General features: G+C 47.6%; 1 protein-coding gene across 2 annotated transcripts; it reads right to left on the reverse strand.

Annotated features, from left to right (window-relative positions):
- Positions 1 to 1,263: 1,263 nt before the first annotated feature.
- Positions 1,264 to 7,221, reverse strand: Hoxd4 (homeobox D4). 2 transcript variants are annotated; one of them, XM_071619044.1, is made up of 3 exons: positions 5,648 to 7,221; positions 5,011 to 5,107; positions 1,264 to 4,837 (listed from the first exon to the last, which is right to left on the reverse strand). In XM_071619044.1, the coding sequence occupies exons 1-3, from the start codon at positions 6,069 to 6,071 to the stop codon at positions 4,633 to 4,635; spliced, it is 726 nt and encodes a 241-aa protein (XP_071475145.1). In that variant the 5' UTR covers positions 6,072 to 7,221; the 3' UTR covers positions 1,264 to 4,632. The 2 variants fall into 2 exon arrangements, with proteins under 2 accessions (XP_071475145.1, XP_027801892.2); XM_027946091.2 differs by having other exon boundaries at positions 1,266 to 5,107.
- Positions 7,222 to 17,633: the final 10,412 nt, after the last annotated feature.

A 17,633-nucleotide genomic window follows, 5' to 3' on the forward strand; every position in this document is an offset into this window, starting at 1 on the left:
CCTCTCTCTCTCTCTCTCTCTCTCTCTCTCTCTCTCTCTCTCTCACACACACACACACACACACACACACTCGGCCGCTCTCAGTAATTTTTCATAAGTGCAAAGCTTTGCTGAACCAAGGGTCACTATCCAAGCCACAGACAACTTCTCGTCGGCGCGCGGTTCCAAATCAGGAAGCAAAGGGAACTATTTGTCAGCGGCCCTGACAGCTAAGTTCATTAAGGATTTAAATCTGATGAAATAAAAGTCGCCAAATATTTACCTGCCGGCCGCGCTCCCGCGCCCGCCGCCTGGGGCCGGGGGTGGAGGGCCGGGGGGCGCCGCGCGGGGCCCCCCTCAGCGGGTGATATTCTTGGGATCCCTGCACTTTCCAAGTCGGAGAGAGCCCTTTGCGTGGCAGATTAATGACGACTCCTTGTTTCTTAAGGGACGTGCTGAATTAATTATTTCGCCAATCACGTGGTCGGGACTTGTAGAAATCTATTCTTATCATCTTCCTTGCACTTTGAAAATTCTCCGGGTTATGAAAGGCCCTCCCCCGGCTGCCAGCGAGCCCCGGCCGCTCAGCCCGGCGCGGGGGGCAGGGAGGGCTCCCCAACATGGCGGGCGGGCGGGAAGCGCCTTCTGCTGAGGGTCCCGATTTACTGTACTGTACTCAGCGGGCTTGGCTATGGACTCGCTTCCTTCTCGTCCCTGCCGGTGATTCAATACACACAACGGTATTGATGTATTGGTGGGCATAGGAGGAGCCATTAACCAGAAGACGGGCAGAGGACAATCATAAAATGTGTCTGAATATTTAAACTTCTGTCTAAGCACTTATAAATACACATGTCCACGCGTCTGGAGCGAGTCCTTCCATATATTAAGGACACATGTCTGATTTTATGCATTCTATTCATTTCCTGTCTCTATTAAGACCCCCATCTATTTTGGGACTCCTGTCTTGGCCCCCTTATCAAGACCGAGGCCAAGATGAGGAAAAGCCCTGGCGATAAAAATAGTGCACAGTACTTTTTTTTTTTTTTTTAATAGTGGGAGTGTTTATTGTTGTCTGAGGGGTGGAGAGGTGCCGAGAAGGAGGGGCAGGTGCTGAAGGCCCCAGGTGGAGCTGAGCAGCACCAGAAAAGTAGAGGGAGCCCAGGATTGGAGGCCAGCTCGGTCAGATCAGAGGTGCTACAAGACAGCCTCAGCTCAGGTCAGCCCAGGACCAACACTCTCTCCCAGCTTCTGGACAGCTGGAAGTTTTCTTATACAAATTACAAAGGCTTCCTCTGAGGTCCTAGACTGAAGGGGTCTGGGGCTGGCTTGCACCAAGCAGAAAGCCAACATGGAGTCCCCTAATAGCCCAGTTACTTCTTTTCCTTTTAATAAATAATGCCCAACACCCTGCAACCTGAATTCAATCCCAGACTTTCCCATGCTCACAAAATAATGGTGGCCAAACTGGGAGTGTGTTTATACTAGGAGGGGGTAATAATAATTGCTAAGCCTTATACCCCTTAACAATCACACCTTAACACCAAGTAAATTGGTGCCATTTTTTTTTTACAGGAAATAATAAGTTGTTTATCTTGAATGTTAGCTTTTAAAAGACTTAAAGAATGCTTCTGTCAAGGCATCAAACAGGAGGGAGATTTTGCTACACCTTTTATTATTTCAAATATAGATCAATGGATTACATCAAAACTACAGGCAACAATTAGTATAAATAATACTTTAATCAGTGGCAGCAAAACATTGGTCAATTCTATTAAAAAAGCATCTCATGTGAACAGACTCCATGGGGCTGACTGACAATGTCATCTCACAACAAAGGCTGCAATGGACAAAGTGAGATGGGAGTCTGAGGAGCAGTGTCCTCAGCAAACACTTCACCTCCCCCTGTCATGACCCCAACACAGGTTTAAAAAAGTAACACCACAAAACCAAATACTACTGGCCCATATATGGGGGGAACAAACTGGAAATAAATAATAGCAAAAGGGTTCTGGAGCTTTCCACACAGAGCATATTCCCAGATGGAAACTGATTTCCTTCCCTGCCCTAGGTGGTTGGAGGGCCTTTCCCCTTTCCTGGCCCACTCCTGTGGGGCCCAAATGGATACTGAGGTCTGAGTGGGACATCAGGGTTGGGAGCTACCCTCTGGGTCATCCAGGCTCCATTAACATTTCAAAAGACAATCCCTGGAAGCTGAGAAGAAGAGCTGAGACTTATAAACAAAGAAGTTGTTTCTCTGATGAAATTACTTTCCAAAGTAGTGGGACTATGTTTAAGAAGAATCTGGGGTTTTCTTCAGGAAAACATGACTCTTGGCTTTCCTTTGAGACAGGGGAAAAGGCAGTTAAGCAGTGTGGCATTTGGTCTGAAGTTAGGTGAGTGACCAAAACTTTTTGGGAAAGGAAGATCTACATGATAATTCTCCATAATAGATTTGTAGTTAGATGTTGTGAAAATATATACTTTTTTACTTCTCCACAGGGGAAGGTTCTATGTATGCACAGATTAGGGTTTTAGGAAAGAATCTTAGCAACTCCTCAATTTGCCTAAGGATAGTGGCTCTTTTCAAATGCTACATCCAAAGACTGCTCTCTAGGTTAAAGGGGGGGGGGGGGGGAAGAAGGGTAGTTAGAGTCCAAAAGGTTAAGGGTTTAGAGGTCAGTCCTCCCGGCTGAAATACAGCTAATCGAATAGAAAATTTGTCCTCTGGATGAACCTGATTCTGTAATTTAGCCGAACTTCAGTAAAATACCTTTTCAGCCTCTCAACGTGGGGCATCAGAAAAAAAGACGTCTTGACTATGTATGAACTCTGTGCTTTTTGTCATAGAAACAATGATGCGAATAATGCAGGAATATCCATCTTTAATATCCCGACGTGGCGATATTCAAGTATTGCCATGTGCAAGTCTGAGAGCCAGGCTCACCCCAAAGAGGAACAAAGAGCTATCCCTAGGGTCTAATACAAAAGACCAAGGCTTGGAAGACACTTTAGAGAAGCGGAATTTTAGCCTAGGGACCTCAGTGAATACCTGCCCTCAGCTCTCAGGAGACACAGCACCAAAGAACACGCCTCTTTTTCCCTCTTCACTTAAGTGTATTTTAAGAATTACTACTAAAAGCTAAAACATTCTAAAGTACTAGGGAAAAGTAACTTCATTATGGATCTTAATATTAAGTTTTTAGCTTACCCTTTCTGCTTTCCCACTTGGGTCACTTATAACTAGGGGTTTCTTTTTTGGAGGCTTTTGGCTTTTGAAGGCTTTGGGATTCAAACTTTTGAAAACTTGTTTCATTTGAGTATATGAACTCTGAACATTACCTTTGACTCTTTCTTACTTATCCTTAAGGGTCAACATTTTTAGAAAAATGAGCTTTAAATTCTTCCCAAACATGACATTTAAAAAAGTGACTAAAGAACATCTCTTCTGTGGTTCAAGACTGATTTTTTAAAAGCACTATTCTCAAGGCAAAGAAGAGGGTCTGTAAACTTTTGTACTTTTGCAATTTCTGCTTCTAATTAATGGATTGAGAAAAACTTCCTTAAGGTTTTTTTTCCCCCTTAAATTAAAACTTCAGGGGGAAAACTCCCTAAGACCAACTTTTGTACACTTCTAGATTCAATTAGTTTCTTTCTTAAAGCAATACTTCCTCACCTACCCACTGTTCCCAACTGCACAAACCTCCACCATATAGGCCATAACACCAATTCCTATGAAATCCTGCTATGCAGGATTTGGGAGCTATTTGGAACCCAGTTGGAACAGAAAATTCAGTCATTATCTGATGGCCCAGGGCATAGAGGTTTTGTTTTCCTTCCCCAGAAGAAAAATGTTGAACCATTTGTTTCCCTCACCACCACCCCTTTCCTTTAATTACTCAGAACTGCTTATAAGCACTGTGCTGGAAAACAAGCACATGTGGAAATATATTTTTCAAGAACTCAACTTCCAGTGGATCCTTTGCTTTTTCTAGAAGGGTTAAGGGTCCCCTATATTTCTTTCCAAGGAATGGGGAGGGAGTGGAGTTCCAAAGGCAGGTATCCGCCAGGAGTGAGTCCACACATATCTGTTCCAGCTCTCTGAAGCTCAGCCCCTTTGGCCATCTAAAGATTTTTGGCATGATGGTGTAGTTATTTCTGTACCCATTTCCAACAAATAAATATTTAAGCAAATATAATCTAAACATAAAATAACCCGTTTCCTTTCCTTCTTACACTATTTCTTTGGGTATGGGACCATTGGGAGCAAAACACTTTCTTTTTTAATCACACTGGAAGTATGACAACCCAGAAAGTTCAGAAATCCTGGCCCAGCTTTCCTGCTCCCATTGAAAGCACCTAGCACAGGGGTGGCCAACCTTCTGCCTCAACTCCCCCACATTACTAAACCACAAAGCTCCCTGGAGGGGTGGAGTGGGGGAGGGTGTCCAAATTCATACTGGGATAAAGCATCCAACCTTCATTTGCAAAGTCAAAATCCAACAGCTGAGATTTTCATGAGTTTAATGACTCGCCAAGGTTTTATGTTCTCAGTAGCTCCTGCCATATAATATACGTAGAGAGAATCCCGCCCATCCCTCCCACCCCCTTCCCCACTCTAGGGAGGGGGCTGCCCTCGGGCGGGATGCTAACCTAGTCCGAGGGCGGCCTGCAAGTCCCAGGTCCACCCCACAGTACCTTAGAGCCCAGTGAGGTGACAGCAGGCCCGGCCTGCCCCCGCAGCTTCGGCTCAGCCTGGAGCGAAGGGAGGGTTGGGCCCAGAGTCCCCACTTCTATAAAGTCGTCAGGTCCGTGTGGTGGTCCTTGGTCATGGGCTGCAAATGCTGGCCTGGGGTGGCTGAGGAGGAGCAGGAGGAGGAAGAAGAAGAAGATGATGACCTGCCTTTGGTGTTGGGCAGCTTATGGTCTTTTTTCCACTTCATCCTCCGGTTCTGGAACCAGATCTTGATCTGGCGCTCCGAAAGACACAGGGTGTGAGCGATTTCAATCCGACGGCGCCGCGTCAGATACCTGTTAAAATGAAATTCCTTTTCCAGTTCTAGGACTTGCTGCCGGGTGTAGGCCGTCCGGGAACGCTTGGGCTCCCCGCCGGTGTAGTTGGGGTTCACTGCGAGACAAAAAACGGACAGGACAGCCAGGTCAGCGCCAGGCCACTAGTTAGGCCCCTGGCCTCTGCGGCTCACTTCCTGGAGCGCCCGAGGCCGAGGCCCTCCCGCGCGCGCTCCCAGGCTCCCGGCTTCCTCCCTCCTGTTCTCTCCCCGGCGCGCACACTCCCACCCACCGCCTCACACCCACTCACTCCCCCCAGCGCCTCACAAAATCCCCCCAAAATGCTCCCTTCTCCCTGCTCCATCAAGAGCTCCGGAATTCCTAAAACATTTTGGAAATGCCCTTCTCCACTGCGTTCCCTCTCCTCTGAAAATGGAGTCCTCCCCCACCCCACCCCATCCCCACCCCCTTTTGCTCCCACAGCTAAGCATCCAGCCACATGGTCCCGGCCTGCTCCCTCAGCTATAAAAATTTATGGAGAGAGTAATTGCAGCGCCCAAGGAAGCTCCACCCGTCCCCATCCACACACACCCTCTCCCGGGGGCCCAGGCCAATGGGCTGTGGTGGGGGCCGTGGGGACACTGGGCCCCTGCCTTACCCGAATTCACGTGCACCTTCTTCATCCAGGGGTAGACCACAGCAGGCTGTTTGAGTGCTGTCCCGGGGGGCGGCTGCTTGGGGCCGCCGGGCTGGCTGCAGGCCCGGGCGCCAGGCAGGGGTGCGGGCGGAGGCGCCGGGCACGGCTCTCCTGGGGCGCTGTAGTGACCACCAGGGCCGCTGGGTTCTTGTCCGTGACCCCGCGCAGGCAGTGCTGAGCCGGGACCGGAGCCGCCTCCTCCGAAGGGCTGCTCACCGAAGTCGGGACGCGGGTAGAGCCCCGGGGGCTGGAACTCGGCGCCCTGTGCGCTGCCGTAGTAGTCGGCGCCCTGCTCGCCTAGGTAGCCGCCCTGCAAATATTCCTCGCACGGAGGAAACTTGGGGTCCACATACTTAGAGTTCACCATATACGAACTCATGGCCATTAATTTCAGAAGGTAGAAAATACTAATTTTTCTCGTGTTGTCTTTTTTTCTCCTTCCATAGGGCCCTCCTACTTGCTGTCAACTGAATAAAGTTGGGCAGCCATGTGACCAGGCCAACCAATGGGGAGGGAGGGAGTTTATCACTGGGTTGGTGAGCATCTCATAATTTTCACAAATTTAACTAAATAACATACATGTAATCAAGTGACTTGCCATGCCACATTTGAGGGCCCCTGCCAGATGTTAATGTAGTTACAAATCCCCAGCACCCCTATCCCCAGCAGGTAATCTCAGCTTTTGTCTGCCACTGACTTTGCTAATCTTCTATGCCCTCTCTACTCACCCTCTCCTGAAAGCAGCTCCTCCAAAGTGGGCACAGTTCAAGGAAGAATGAATCCTTCTATTCAGATACAGGACAACGAAGTGTGGGTAGGCAAGGTGACCTCCGAGTTGGGCAAAATGTCCCAGGCAGGCAGATTGCCTGCCCAACCCGCAGGAGCCGGGACTCTGCCATACAAAGACGGAGTCGGGCTTTGTCTTCATCAGGGTCACCCAAAAGTTACCAGAATCCGGCAGGCCTGAATTAAGTTAGGCAATGAGTAACTGCCATGCTTTTCTACCAGTGCTCAGGGTGTGCTATTCCTAGCCAAAAAGTTGGGCCCTGCTGATAAGACAGGAGGTCCTCAATGCCCAGGTTCTTACAGCTGAAGGTTGTAGTGGGAAGGTGGCAAGGGGACCCTCACCTCACCCAAAAGCACCCCAGAAGTGACCACTATCCTTCCTCTCAGCTTGCTTTCTTCCCACATAGGGCTCTAAAAGCCACCGAGTCTCTATTTGGGTACCTACATCTCTTTTCCCTGGAGGAGAGAGCAGGGACTAGAGCCAGCTGGCCATTCACTTTACTCCTCAATACTCCAAAACCTAGCCCTCTAGCCCTGCATTTGTACAACCAATCAGGGTTTCTTTCTGTAGCAATATCCACCGGAGTCTCCATTTAAAGGTGAGGAACTTCTTGAGGAAAAGCCTGCATGATATCACCAGGCACAGTCCATCCTCCTGGAGTCCAAGGTAATGAAACAGAAAAAGGGAGCCGACCCATACCAGCTGCTTCCGTCTTTGGTCTTTGGCTATTTCAGAGAAACTTGAAGTTTTTGCATCGACCATATATTCCCCTAGAATCGAATCTGTGACTATGTGGATACCACACAAATTCGGTTCTACAGGGTATATATAGACAACGTTACAACCTCGGGTCCTACCCAGGGAGAAACTCAGACGGCTGCCAGCTCTGGCCTCTTCCTCTGCATCACCACCAGCCCAATGCAGCCACCAGCATTTTCGGAGACAATTTAAGTAGACTGACAGGTTTGGTGGCAATTTGCAGCAACCAGTTCCTTAATTCTTTGCCAGGGATGGGGTTATTGAGCAGCAAGAAACCAGGACATTCTTCTTAAAAAAAAAGAAAGAAAAGAAGAAAAAGATAAAGCATCCTAGAGATGGCGGCTTTATTACCCCCTCATGGGATCCAAAATACCCTTCTCCTTCCTCATCAAGTGATATTTTCCAGAAAGGAGTAAATGCCCTCAGCAGCAAAAGCAAAAGAGGCAAGAAGGAAATATCTCTTGCCTGTTCCTTCCCCCACTGCTTGGCTAATTCAGGTTGGTGGCCAAGCTAATTGTCCCAGAAGCCACACATTTACCTTCCTGGGCCCTCAGCCCGGCTGGCCTCTCCGTCCCTGCTGCTCCTGCAGACCCCAAGGCAAGGCGCTGCTCACAGGCACCGAGCTGACCTGAGCTGAGGCCGGAGTGCTAATGGTGAAGGGTAGGGTGAGGGGTCATTCAAAATCATTTACAAACATATCACAAAGTTTCATTATTTTTGCTTTGCCGACAGCAGCACACAAGAGTACAAAAGTTCACGAATTTTGCCCGCCCCAGCGCCTCTGTGCTGTCCGGGGCTTGCCCCTCAGTTCAGGGCATCAGGAACGAAGACACATTTAGAAGCCAGGCAGAGTTCAGAGACAGAGAGATTTCCTGGCTTGAATGAGGTTTTTAGATGCATGATAGTAGGCCAAGGGTATCCAAATTTTTAATATTGTTTTGATCCACCCCACCTATAATTCAAAAATTAGTTTTTCAGTCTCAGACCTGGGTCTGTGGGGCAGGGATACCCCCACCCCCATCATGCCTGGCAAATTCGGCTGCTTACTTCTATTCTGCACTTGGTACATGCACAACTGCCTCCAACTCTTTGGTTCTACTGCTTTAGTTACTTTACAGGAATTTCCTCTGTGTCTCTTTTAACAAGGGCTTTAAGGCTACTGAATCTCTTTGTCCCAAGAGAGTATCACCAATTTCCCCTAATACCAAGTGCTTTCCTCTACCTGGCTTCCTAGAATAGTGGGCCTACCTAGGTATTGCCCAGGCAAATTGGGGGAGTCTGATGAGGTGGGTGAGGACTTGGGCCAGCGTACACATTTTCATATTTGTTAGACGCTGTGACCTGCATTTCACCTTATTGCTCGACTTGTTCAGACAGGTCAAAGCCAACGAGTTATTGATGAACAAAAGCGTTAAATATTCACCTCTCGCTCAACTGCCCATACTAATGCTTTTGATCTCTCGGGCTTTTTGTGCTGTGTTCAGCTACCAGGCACCAAATGTGAGTTTGAAAGTGAGCAGCATTGGCAGAGATAAGCACCTAGAACCAGGGCAGCAGGAGAAGGGCGGCAAGACCAGGAGGTTCTGAGGACACTCTCAGCCTGGAGCCCAGTGCCCTATTTTACTTGAGCCAGACTGGGTCAGAGAGGAACTAGGTGAAGTGCTGGGTAGATCTCAACATCTCAGGGTGAGCACAGCCCCAGGGAGTCAACTACTACCCAGCCTAGCAGGGCAAAGAAACTCAGCCCTGAGACCAGCACTAGTTTCTCCAACCATGAATAGAGGATGCCTGGTTCCTGCAGTCCTAGCGCATCCCATTTTCCATTATAAGAAAATCACCTCCGTTTTGCAGTGAGGGAGGGGTCATTATTGTTTTCTTGACCCTCCCACCACTACCACAATCTTAATGAGATGGTCCTCCTGGAGACTCCACAGACCTCCTCAGAAGTGTACCTGTCTTTCATATCCCAGGCAGCTCAGAGAGATCCAGACTTCCGAACCAAGGAACCCAAGAGTCTCTGGCCCCACTCCACCCCACCCCTACTGTTTCCTTAGGGCACCAGCAACTCTGGCCCAGAAATTCTTAAACTGCTGTTATAGAAAAGCAGAGGTGAACAAGAGGAATCTGTACTCTCCTCACCCAGCTCGTGTCGGAAACCCAGAGCCCACACTGCTCAAGTTGGAGCAGGGGGAGGGGGTGGGAGAAGGATGTCCGTGTAAAGCTCCAAATTCTCAGCCCTTCCCGGAAGCGGGCCAGCTGAAAACACGCCAGCCCATTGAGGGTTTTTTGTTTGTTTGTTTGTTTTTAATTAATGTATTTAAATGGAGGGGGCAGGAGAAGTCTGGGCGAGATTGGGCCAGATTAAGCTAGACTGGGCTGAGGAGGGGGATCACTTGCTGTTTACTGTGTTGTTGGAGCTGGAGGGGATGCTCCCCGCTACTTAATAGGGTGGGCTGCTAATTAGCTGCATGCTTCTTGACCCAAGCCACCGCTCCAGCGGAGCTGCACCTGTGCGAGAGGCGAAGCCTGAGAAGGCCGGGAAGAGCCAGGGAGGCCCAAAGAGACCAGGGCGAGACCCCGCGGCAAGTTCCCTTAGGCAGGTGACTGTGAACTAGGCCCCGGAAAAGCTGCCCAGGAGCTCAACTTGGAACCTCCACCTCCCAAAGCGAGCTCTTCTCCACCGGCCAGGCCCGGGGAGGCAGGGCCGTTCTTCCACCCGCCCACTGAGCTGGCCCTTCACCCACCATCTCCCAGGATCAGGACCGCCTCTTCGCAATTCGGAAGAAACGGGAAGGTACTTACAGCGGCGCTTTCTCACGGTCCTGAACCTGTTGCAATGAAAACGGAGCTCACTTAAATTCCACAGAATAATAAAAAAAGAAATAGATGACACAGAAGAATGACAAGGCCCAGACCGCCTCACCCCAGGCCATACCCAGACCTTCCTGCTTTGGGCGCGGGTCCCTGGGAATTGCGCAAAGTTCTCCTCGGACCGCAGCGCCCAAGGGCAGACCCACAGAGAACAGGAGAGTTTGGTCCCCACCACCTCCCCCACTCCCCGCACCCTTGGGCAAAACCCTACTGGTTGTTTGGCCCGCCTCAGACTGTCTTTAACAGGGTTTCCGCAGTGGGAAATCGGGAAGCGAGGAGAAAATGGGCCTTTGTGTCTTGCCTTCAGCATAAACAGCCGGGTGGGTGCAGGTCTACAGGAGGAGATGACCGGTCCATCTGTCCCCTAACCCAGCTCCCCTTCTCTCTCTCTCTCTCTGGAAGTAATTCAGCTTTCTTTTCTAGTTTCAGATCCGTTTCAAATTCCTCAACCCCAACCAGTGACCCTCCCAAACCTGCCTTCTCTTCCTCCCTAAAAAAAGGATCAGGCATAACTGGGACTTGCCTTTTCTCTTCTTCTCCAATCTAACACAAAGAGCAATTTCCAGGGGAAATGAAGACCCAAATGATAATCAGGGAGGAAGAAAATCAATGGGTTTAAAGGTAAATGGCAATTCTTTAGATTGTTACCTAGCTCTCTGGGTATGACATCAATGTTTCAGAATTGCTGCTGGAGAACCCACAAACCATCTTACAAAGCAGCGGTCCTTTCAGGGATTGGTGTTCAGCTTTAAGTATTTAGTCTTTTCCAGTTTTATTCTAGGATAGCAATCTTCTCTGAGAAATCTGAGGGGCAAAGCCCACACTCATTTTCTCTCCCCACCCAGAATACCACTGTTTTACTCCACTTATGAAGTAGATGCTCCATCTTGGGGAGGGGAAAGGCAGTAAGTTCCCCTTGTGAGTTAGAAGCCTTCAATTCCTAACTTTCCATGTTCAGAAGAGAAGGAAAGAAAACTTAGATTCCCATTCTATATGTCAATTTAGGGTTTAGGCTTAAATTAGAATTAACTTCAATGAGACTCCCTAAGCAGCAAAGTCAGGGCAGAGCAATCCTCCCCCCACCTCCAGTTGTTGTGGAAAAAGTAAGTGACTTACTGTTTTTCTTTCCTAGTGGGCAGGGGAACTGGGAGTAGAACTGTCTCCTTCTGAGCCCGGCGCTGCCTGGAGCCTCTCACTTTCCTATCGCTGCTCCAGGAATCAAGCATCTGCACTTGTATGCTCTTAACCTAATTTATGGTGGGAATTATATTTTGGCTTGTCAACTCTCAAGCCATAAAACAAAGTTTATTGGAATCACGTGCTTGTAAATAGCCACTCAGGTCCCATCTCTACAGAACCATAAATAACCTTTGCCTTTAAACTTTTATTCACTAAATAAAGGTTCACTGCAACTATTCCCTCAGATTTAAATAGTTCCAAATATCCAGAATGCAAGGGAGGTCATATTCATATCAATACCCCAGGCTTTTCAAATAGCATCTTTTCAGAGAAGGCTGTTTAAATTGGGAGATAGTGCTATTTGGAAAAGGCTGGTTGGTGGGCATGTCTTATGATTCTTTGGCTGCATTCGCTGTGAGTACCATCAACTCCTTTATTTCAATCGTTTTCTAGCTTTAGATGTGGTAAAGAGGAAAGTCAAAGGCCACTTCTTATTTGCTTAATGAAAGAAGTTGGAAATTATTTGAGATTTTGTTCAAGTTTCAATAGAGAAAGAGTGGTTAGGGAGAGGCTGGGTGGGCTTTGGGTGGGGATGGCAATTGGCTTCCTCTGTATTGTTGTGGATGGGCTTGGAGAATGTTGAAGATAGCCACATGCCTAGAGCTTTCTATAATTTCCTTAGATCTGAAAGAGAAGACTTTGCAAGTGACCAAACTGCTTAAAACAGCAAGACTTGGGGTTTGGCAAAGTGAGAAAGTGGAGAATAGCCCCATCGGAATCTTTGGCAACTGAAGCTCTAAAGAAGGTTATAAAACAATAAAAAGGTCCTGGTGTGAAGGGGAGAGGGTGTGAGGAAGCAAATGAGGCTCTCAAGGAACTCAAGCACAGGAAGTCAGATGTCCCCACTCCCACCAGGCCCCCAATCACAGGGCTCAGGGCTCACTGATCCCAGAAGGTCCAAATTTGAGTGGGATCTTCAGGAGAGCTCCCCTATCCTCAGCTCCCACCTGGACATTGCTGTCCCCACCACAGGGACAGCCTAAGAGAGGAGGAGGGAGTGTGAGGCAGTGCTGCTGAGAAAGCCTGGGAAAGGCAGAAGCACATGGGCCCCAGTGCTTGGGGGAGGCGGGAGAGGTAAGAGTGAGAGGAGGCAGTGGGGAAGATGCGCACAACTCCAATTAGGGATACACAAAAAGAGAATTGATTCCCCCCCCCCCCCCAGCATCCTTCAATGGCCTGCTAGAGTTGCCTTCAAACAGTGTGAAAACACATGATTTTGGCTATTTTAATAAGGTTATTTGTGTTCCTTTAGATTTGTAGAGCACACATCATACTATACAGATTTCTAAATCAAATTAGTTGCAACAGTTCCATTTGAAAGTCACCTCTTTACAACTTCATTTCCACCCCATTCCACATGCATTTCCAAACTTATTTCCTGATTTGGCTTTTATTAGCAGAAAATAGGGGGCTGGCTATTAGCCCAGACAGTAGGACATCCATTCCTCACCCTTTTATATTCCATTATCCACATAGGTAAATTTTATTTTGTTTGCAGTATGTGGCATCTGTTATCAAAATAATAAGTATAGATAACCCTTCAAAAAGTTGTTTCCAATTCCATTAGCACCAGGTGAGCAGCTTTGAAATTAATCTTTATTTATCACCTGTTTAAAAAAATAAAAGTTTGAATATTGAGAAAAGTTTGTTTTTGAGTTAATAACAAATTAATGAAAGGATTAATCATGACTTTTTAGGCAATTGTGATGAGATTTTTATGGGACTGAGGTAAGAAGAAGGCAAGCTGAGGAGAAACAGTGCTTGGAACAGTGCCTGCACCTAATCAGGGCTCAGTAGATATTTTTGGGTGAATAGTGATGAAGGATGGCAATTGAGACTTGCTTGCAACCTTCACTGTAGCTTACACCAGAAGATAACATTTTACAGTCTACTGTGTGTATTTATACAATGACAGAAAAGGAGTAAGAAAAAGGAGGAAAGAATAGGATATATTGAGACAAACATCTTCTATCATTTTCTGATCTTAGGACACTCAGGCAAAGTTATTAAAGAGAAAGTATCCACTTCCTACAATTGTCCTTTGTCTCCCCCACCCCCAATGTCCTGGGCTTCTGTAGATGAAAGAGAGAGTGAGGGAACTAGAAAGACAAGCTGAGCATGAATGGGAAGAGCACAGCTAGCAATGTGCAAGCTTGGGAGGTTCCCAAAGACTCAATGGTGGGAGTGGTGGTAATGGTCTGTATGTGTTAGGGGGAGAATTAGCGTTTTAAAAAATCTTTAAGGAATTAGTTTCTGAGTAAAGTAGAACTTTGGTATTGTCCCTTCCCACATACCTAGAAAGAGCAAGTCTTGGGAATTTCTGCCTGGTGAGCTTCCATAAGACAGGGCCCCTTGTATGACTTCTCCAACATGGAAGCCACAGCAGTTCCCAGGGGGAGAGAGGAAGGGATTCAGGAGGCTGCAGCTCTATTGAAATGTAATGCAGGTCAGCCCTCTGCTATGTGGCCCCAGGGAAGGATATTTTGATCTTGACAGTAGGAGGCCTCTTGCCTGGAGGTGGTGTTGAGTTCTCCTCTTAAACTAAATGTTTGAACAACCTGAAAGGACAGGTAGAGACTGGGGCTTTGAATGAACTCCATGAACTTCCTGGGAAAAGGCAGAAGGAGTAAGGAGAATGCCCAGAGTTAGTACTTTAGGCACAGGCTGGGTTAAAGCCAGAGAAGGGATGAGCAGGGAGTCCCAAGCAGGAGAAAAATGTGGTTCAGGTACTATTATTATGTATTACCAGTACATTACTGGTACTGTACTATTCGAAGCATAACACCTTCCTCCCCTCTCCTCCACAATGGAATCATTGGAGCTTGTTTGGAGTCCTATGGGAAGAAAAGTTGATCCCAGCAGAAAAGGCCAACTGTGGGATATAAGACCCCTTCCCAAATAAAAGGATGTCTGACTCAGGGTCAGGGCCAGAAAGGGTTCCAGTGGTCCCAAGAAGGGCAGGAGTTACAGTAGCCATCTAAATTATAATAAGAATACTGGGGTTAGATGGCCAGAATTTGGAAGTGGCTAGGGAATTTGAGTGCTCTCACCCAAGGCCATGGACAGACTCCACCTGACAGGGCTTATAGGTGAAAAGACTCTTTTCAGAGAACATCTTGCCTACATGGACTTCTAATGAAGTCAAGAGAAGCAGCTCAGCCACAGCTGTGGAGGAGGCCTTATGTAAAAAAACCTATAGGGAGATGTCATGAAGCCAGAGCTAAGGAGATACACCTGGTTGCAGATGTATGCATATGTATGCACTGAAGTAGTATTTATATAACTCTGCATAAAAGATATAAAAAAATCATGTGAGGATCTCATGTTTGAGGTCAGCCAGGGCAACTTAGTGAGACCCTGTCTCAAAATAAAAAATAAATGCCAGGCTTGATTGTGCACACCTGTTATCCCAGCAGCTCAAGAAGCTGAAGCAGGAGGATCACAAGTTCAAAACCAGCCTCAGCAACTTAGTGAGGTCCTAGGCAACTTAGTGAGACCCTGTCTTTAAATAAAATATAAAAAGGAGCTGGGGATGTGACTCAGTGGTTAAGTGCCCCTGAGTTCAATCCCTAATACCTAAATAAATAAATAAAGGGCTGAGGATATAGCTCAGTGGTAAAAGCACTCCATTCAATCCCCAGTACCAGGAAATAAAGTAAATAAATAAAAAGATACAAAGAATTGGAAGAGCCAATAGAGATTCTGAAGAATAAAGTCCCTCTAAGACACACCTTGGCATAACTCTGGCCTGAGTTGTGATCTGGGGCTCAGCCATATCATAGTGCACAAGCAGATTAAGGGATGGGGTGGATGGAAGTGGGTGGTCCCTAGTTTCCTCTGCTGTTGCCCATTGGCCTTCTGTGTTCCTTCCCCACCTCAGATTTCAAGAGACTAAAGAAGGTCCTTCCTCTGGGGCTACAGAAGAGTAAGAGAACCAGCCAGGTGGGTGTGACTGATAGGAGAAATGGTAGTGATGAAGAAGATGACTGTGGGGGCTAGGAAATGGGACCTGCTCTCAGGAAGGACCTGAAGCCCTCTGTGGTAGAAGACATGCCTGTGTGAGATGAGACTCCTCCACACCAAGAAGCTAGGTACACTTTCCTCCTGGGTGTAGCCCTGATAAAGGTATGTGCTAGGCATTGATTCTCAATAGGCCAGGTTCTATGCTGCCCACTGCAGTAAAAAGATAGAACCCAGAACTTTGTCCTCTTGGGGCTACTTCTTGTGTGGCCAAGCCTCTTTTGTTCTTTGTAGAATTTAAGGATTTGATGAAGGCTAAAGGTGTAGCTCAGTGGTAGACCACTTGCCTATGTGCATGGAAGTGCTGGATTTGATCCCCAGCAGTGAAAAAACAAAAAACAAACAAACAAAAAACCCACCAGGATTTGGTGTTTGGACCAAGTCTCTTTTGGCTGTTAAGTCTGATTGCTAAACATAAAAGGGATAATAATAATTAGGAACATGATTTGAATTATTGTCCCCAAATACCATTGTAAATACTTAACTAGTGAATTAAAGTAAAGCAAACAGTGCCTGACATATAATAGTATAAGTAAAAATCCACACAACCACCCTTGAAAGTACTCATTATCCCTACTTTTCAAACTAGGAAACAGGCTTAGAGAGTTTGTCCAACTTGCCTAAAAGTCACATAGCAGGTAAGTGTTAGAGTGTAGGTTAGAATTCAAGGTGTTTTGAATGCAGAACCAGCTCTCTTTGAAATTTCTTAGCCAAAAGTAAGGATCTATGAGACTCCCTGAATGAGACAATTACTCAGCCTTTGTGGTAGTCAATGTAAAAAAAAAACCAATCACAGATGGAGCCTCAGGATCTCTGGGAGATGCCTAGTTGTAGAGACAGACAATTAATACAGCTTCAGAAGAACAAAGAACCAAGCAGGGGAGACACTTGACCAGTGGTTCTTAAACATAAGTGTGTATCTAATTTGTTCTGGGGTGGGGCGTTTTAAAACTGCAGGTCCCTGGGTACCATATCTGGACATTCTGATTCAGGTAGTCTGGGAGGGGACTGAGAAATCTTCAGTGAAATCATTGCCCTAGAGTAGGGAGAGAAGGGGGCAAAAGTCTGCTTTGCTAGGAGACTAGGTCATCAGTGGGGTTGATCAGAGCCAGTTGTTAAAGTTGGGTGTTAACTTCTGGTGCAAGAAATGCCTGTAGAGCCCACCAAAGGCCTGAAATGAGCCAAATGGTGGGTAAAGGGTGTATGCAGGGTGTTGAGAAGAGTAGAAATACACATGTGTAGTTCTCAAGTCATGAAATAAATGGGTTTTGCCCAGGAGTTCTTAAAGCCTGTTAGGAGTCACAGGATCCAGGCCTGGTTCTAAGTGAGCAGGGGCGAATCCCATAAGCTTGTTGTAGGAGGCTCTGCACAAAGTGCTTTTTGAAGGCACCAGGAATCTGAGGTAGGGCAAATGACAGGATAAGCAGCTAGAGGTAGTCTGGCTGGAAACCAATGGGCTGGGAGCAGCTTGCCCCATCATAGGATGCTATTTGATGGTTCCTAGGAGCACAGCTTACAGAAATCGCGCCCCCTCTGGGAAGGCGGAGAAAACGAGGTGGTCCAATATCCTAGCACTGGCTTTAAGGCTCTTGGGGCCTCGGAGCTGCCTCCTCTGCTTGTCAGAAGAAGAGACCCCTGAATATGGGCAAAGCATCTCGGACTTTCGTCCAAGGCTCAATGCACTTTGCTCGCGGAGGCGGAGAGCTGGGAGAGGGAGGGGCGGCTCACGTGTCCTCTTCTTCCCCCCCACACCGCCCAGTCAGCTCTCGCCCGGGGCATCAGCCGCGTCGCCGCAGCCCGCGAGACGCTTGTCCTACAGCGCCTCCTCCTGGACAAGGTGCTAGACAGCAGAGCAGAGAGACAGGCAGCCCCGGAAACCCCAGTTCTGGGGCTTCGTCCAGCCGGTGGAGGTCTCCCAGCACCAGAGGCTCGTCCTCTGAGGTCCCCGAGGGCTGTCTCTCACCACCCCACCCCCCAGCACAGAAAACAAGCCCGTGGCCCAGAAGTGCGCATCCCCCATTAATTAGACGAGCCCAGGCAGAAAATCCGTCCAGTTTGTCGGTTTATTTATTTATTTACTTGACTGCTCTCCGCTGAGCCGCTCTCCCCACACCAGCCCTCGAACGTGCTGTGCTGGCGTAACAAGATCCGGGAATGGTCTGCCTGAAAGATTGGCCTTAAGTTTGGCGGTTTTGAACAAGCGCCAAGAGGAAAGGCCTCTTCCCAAAGCAGACGCACCAGGCTGAAAAAAAAACGAAATCTATACACTTC

Source organism: Marmota flaviventris, chromosome 11 (assembly GCF_047511675.1).
Source record: "Marmota flaviventris isolate mMarFla1 chromosome 11, mMarFla1.hap1, whole genome shotgun sequence".
Lineage (NCBI taxonomy): Eukaryota > Metazoa > Chordata > Mammalia > Rodentia > Sciuridae > Marmota > Marmota flaviventris.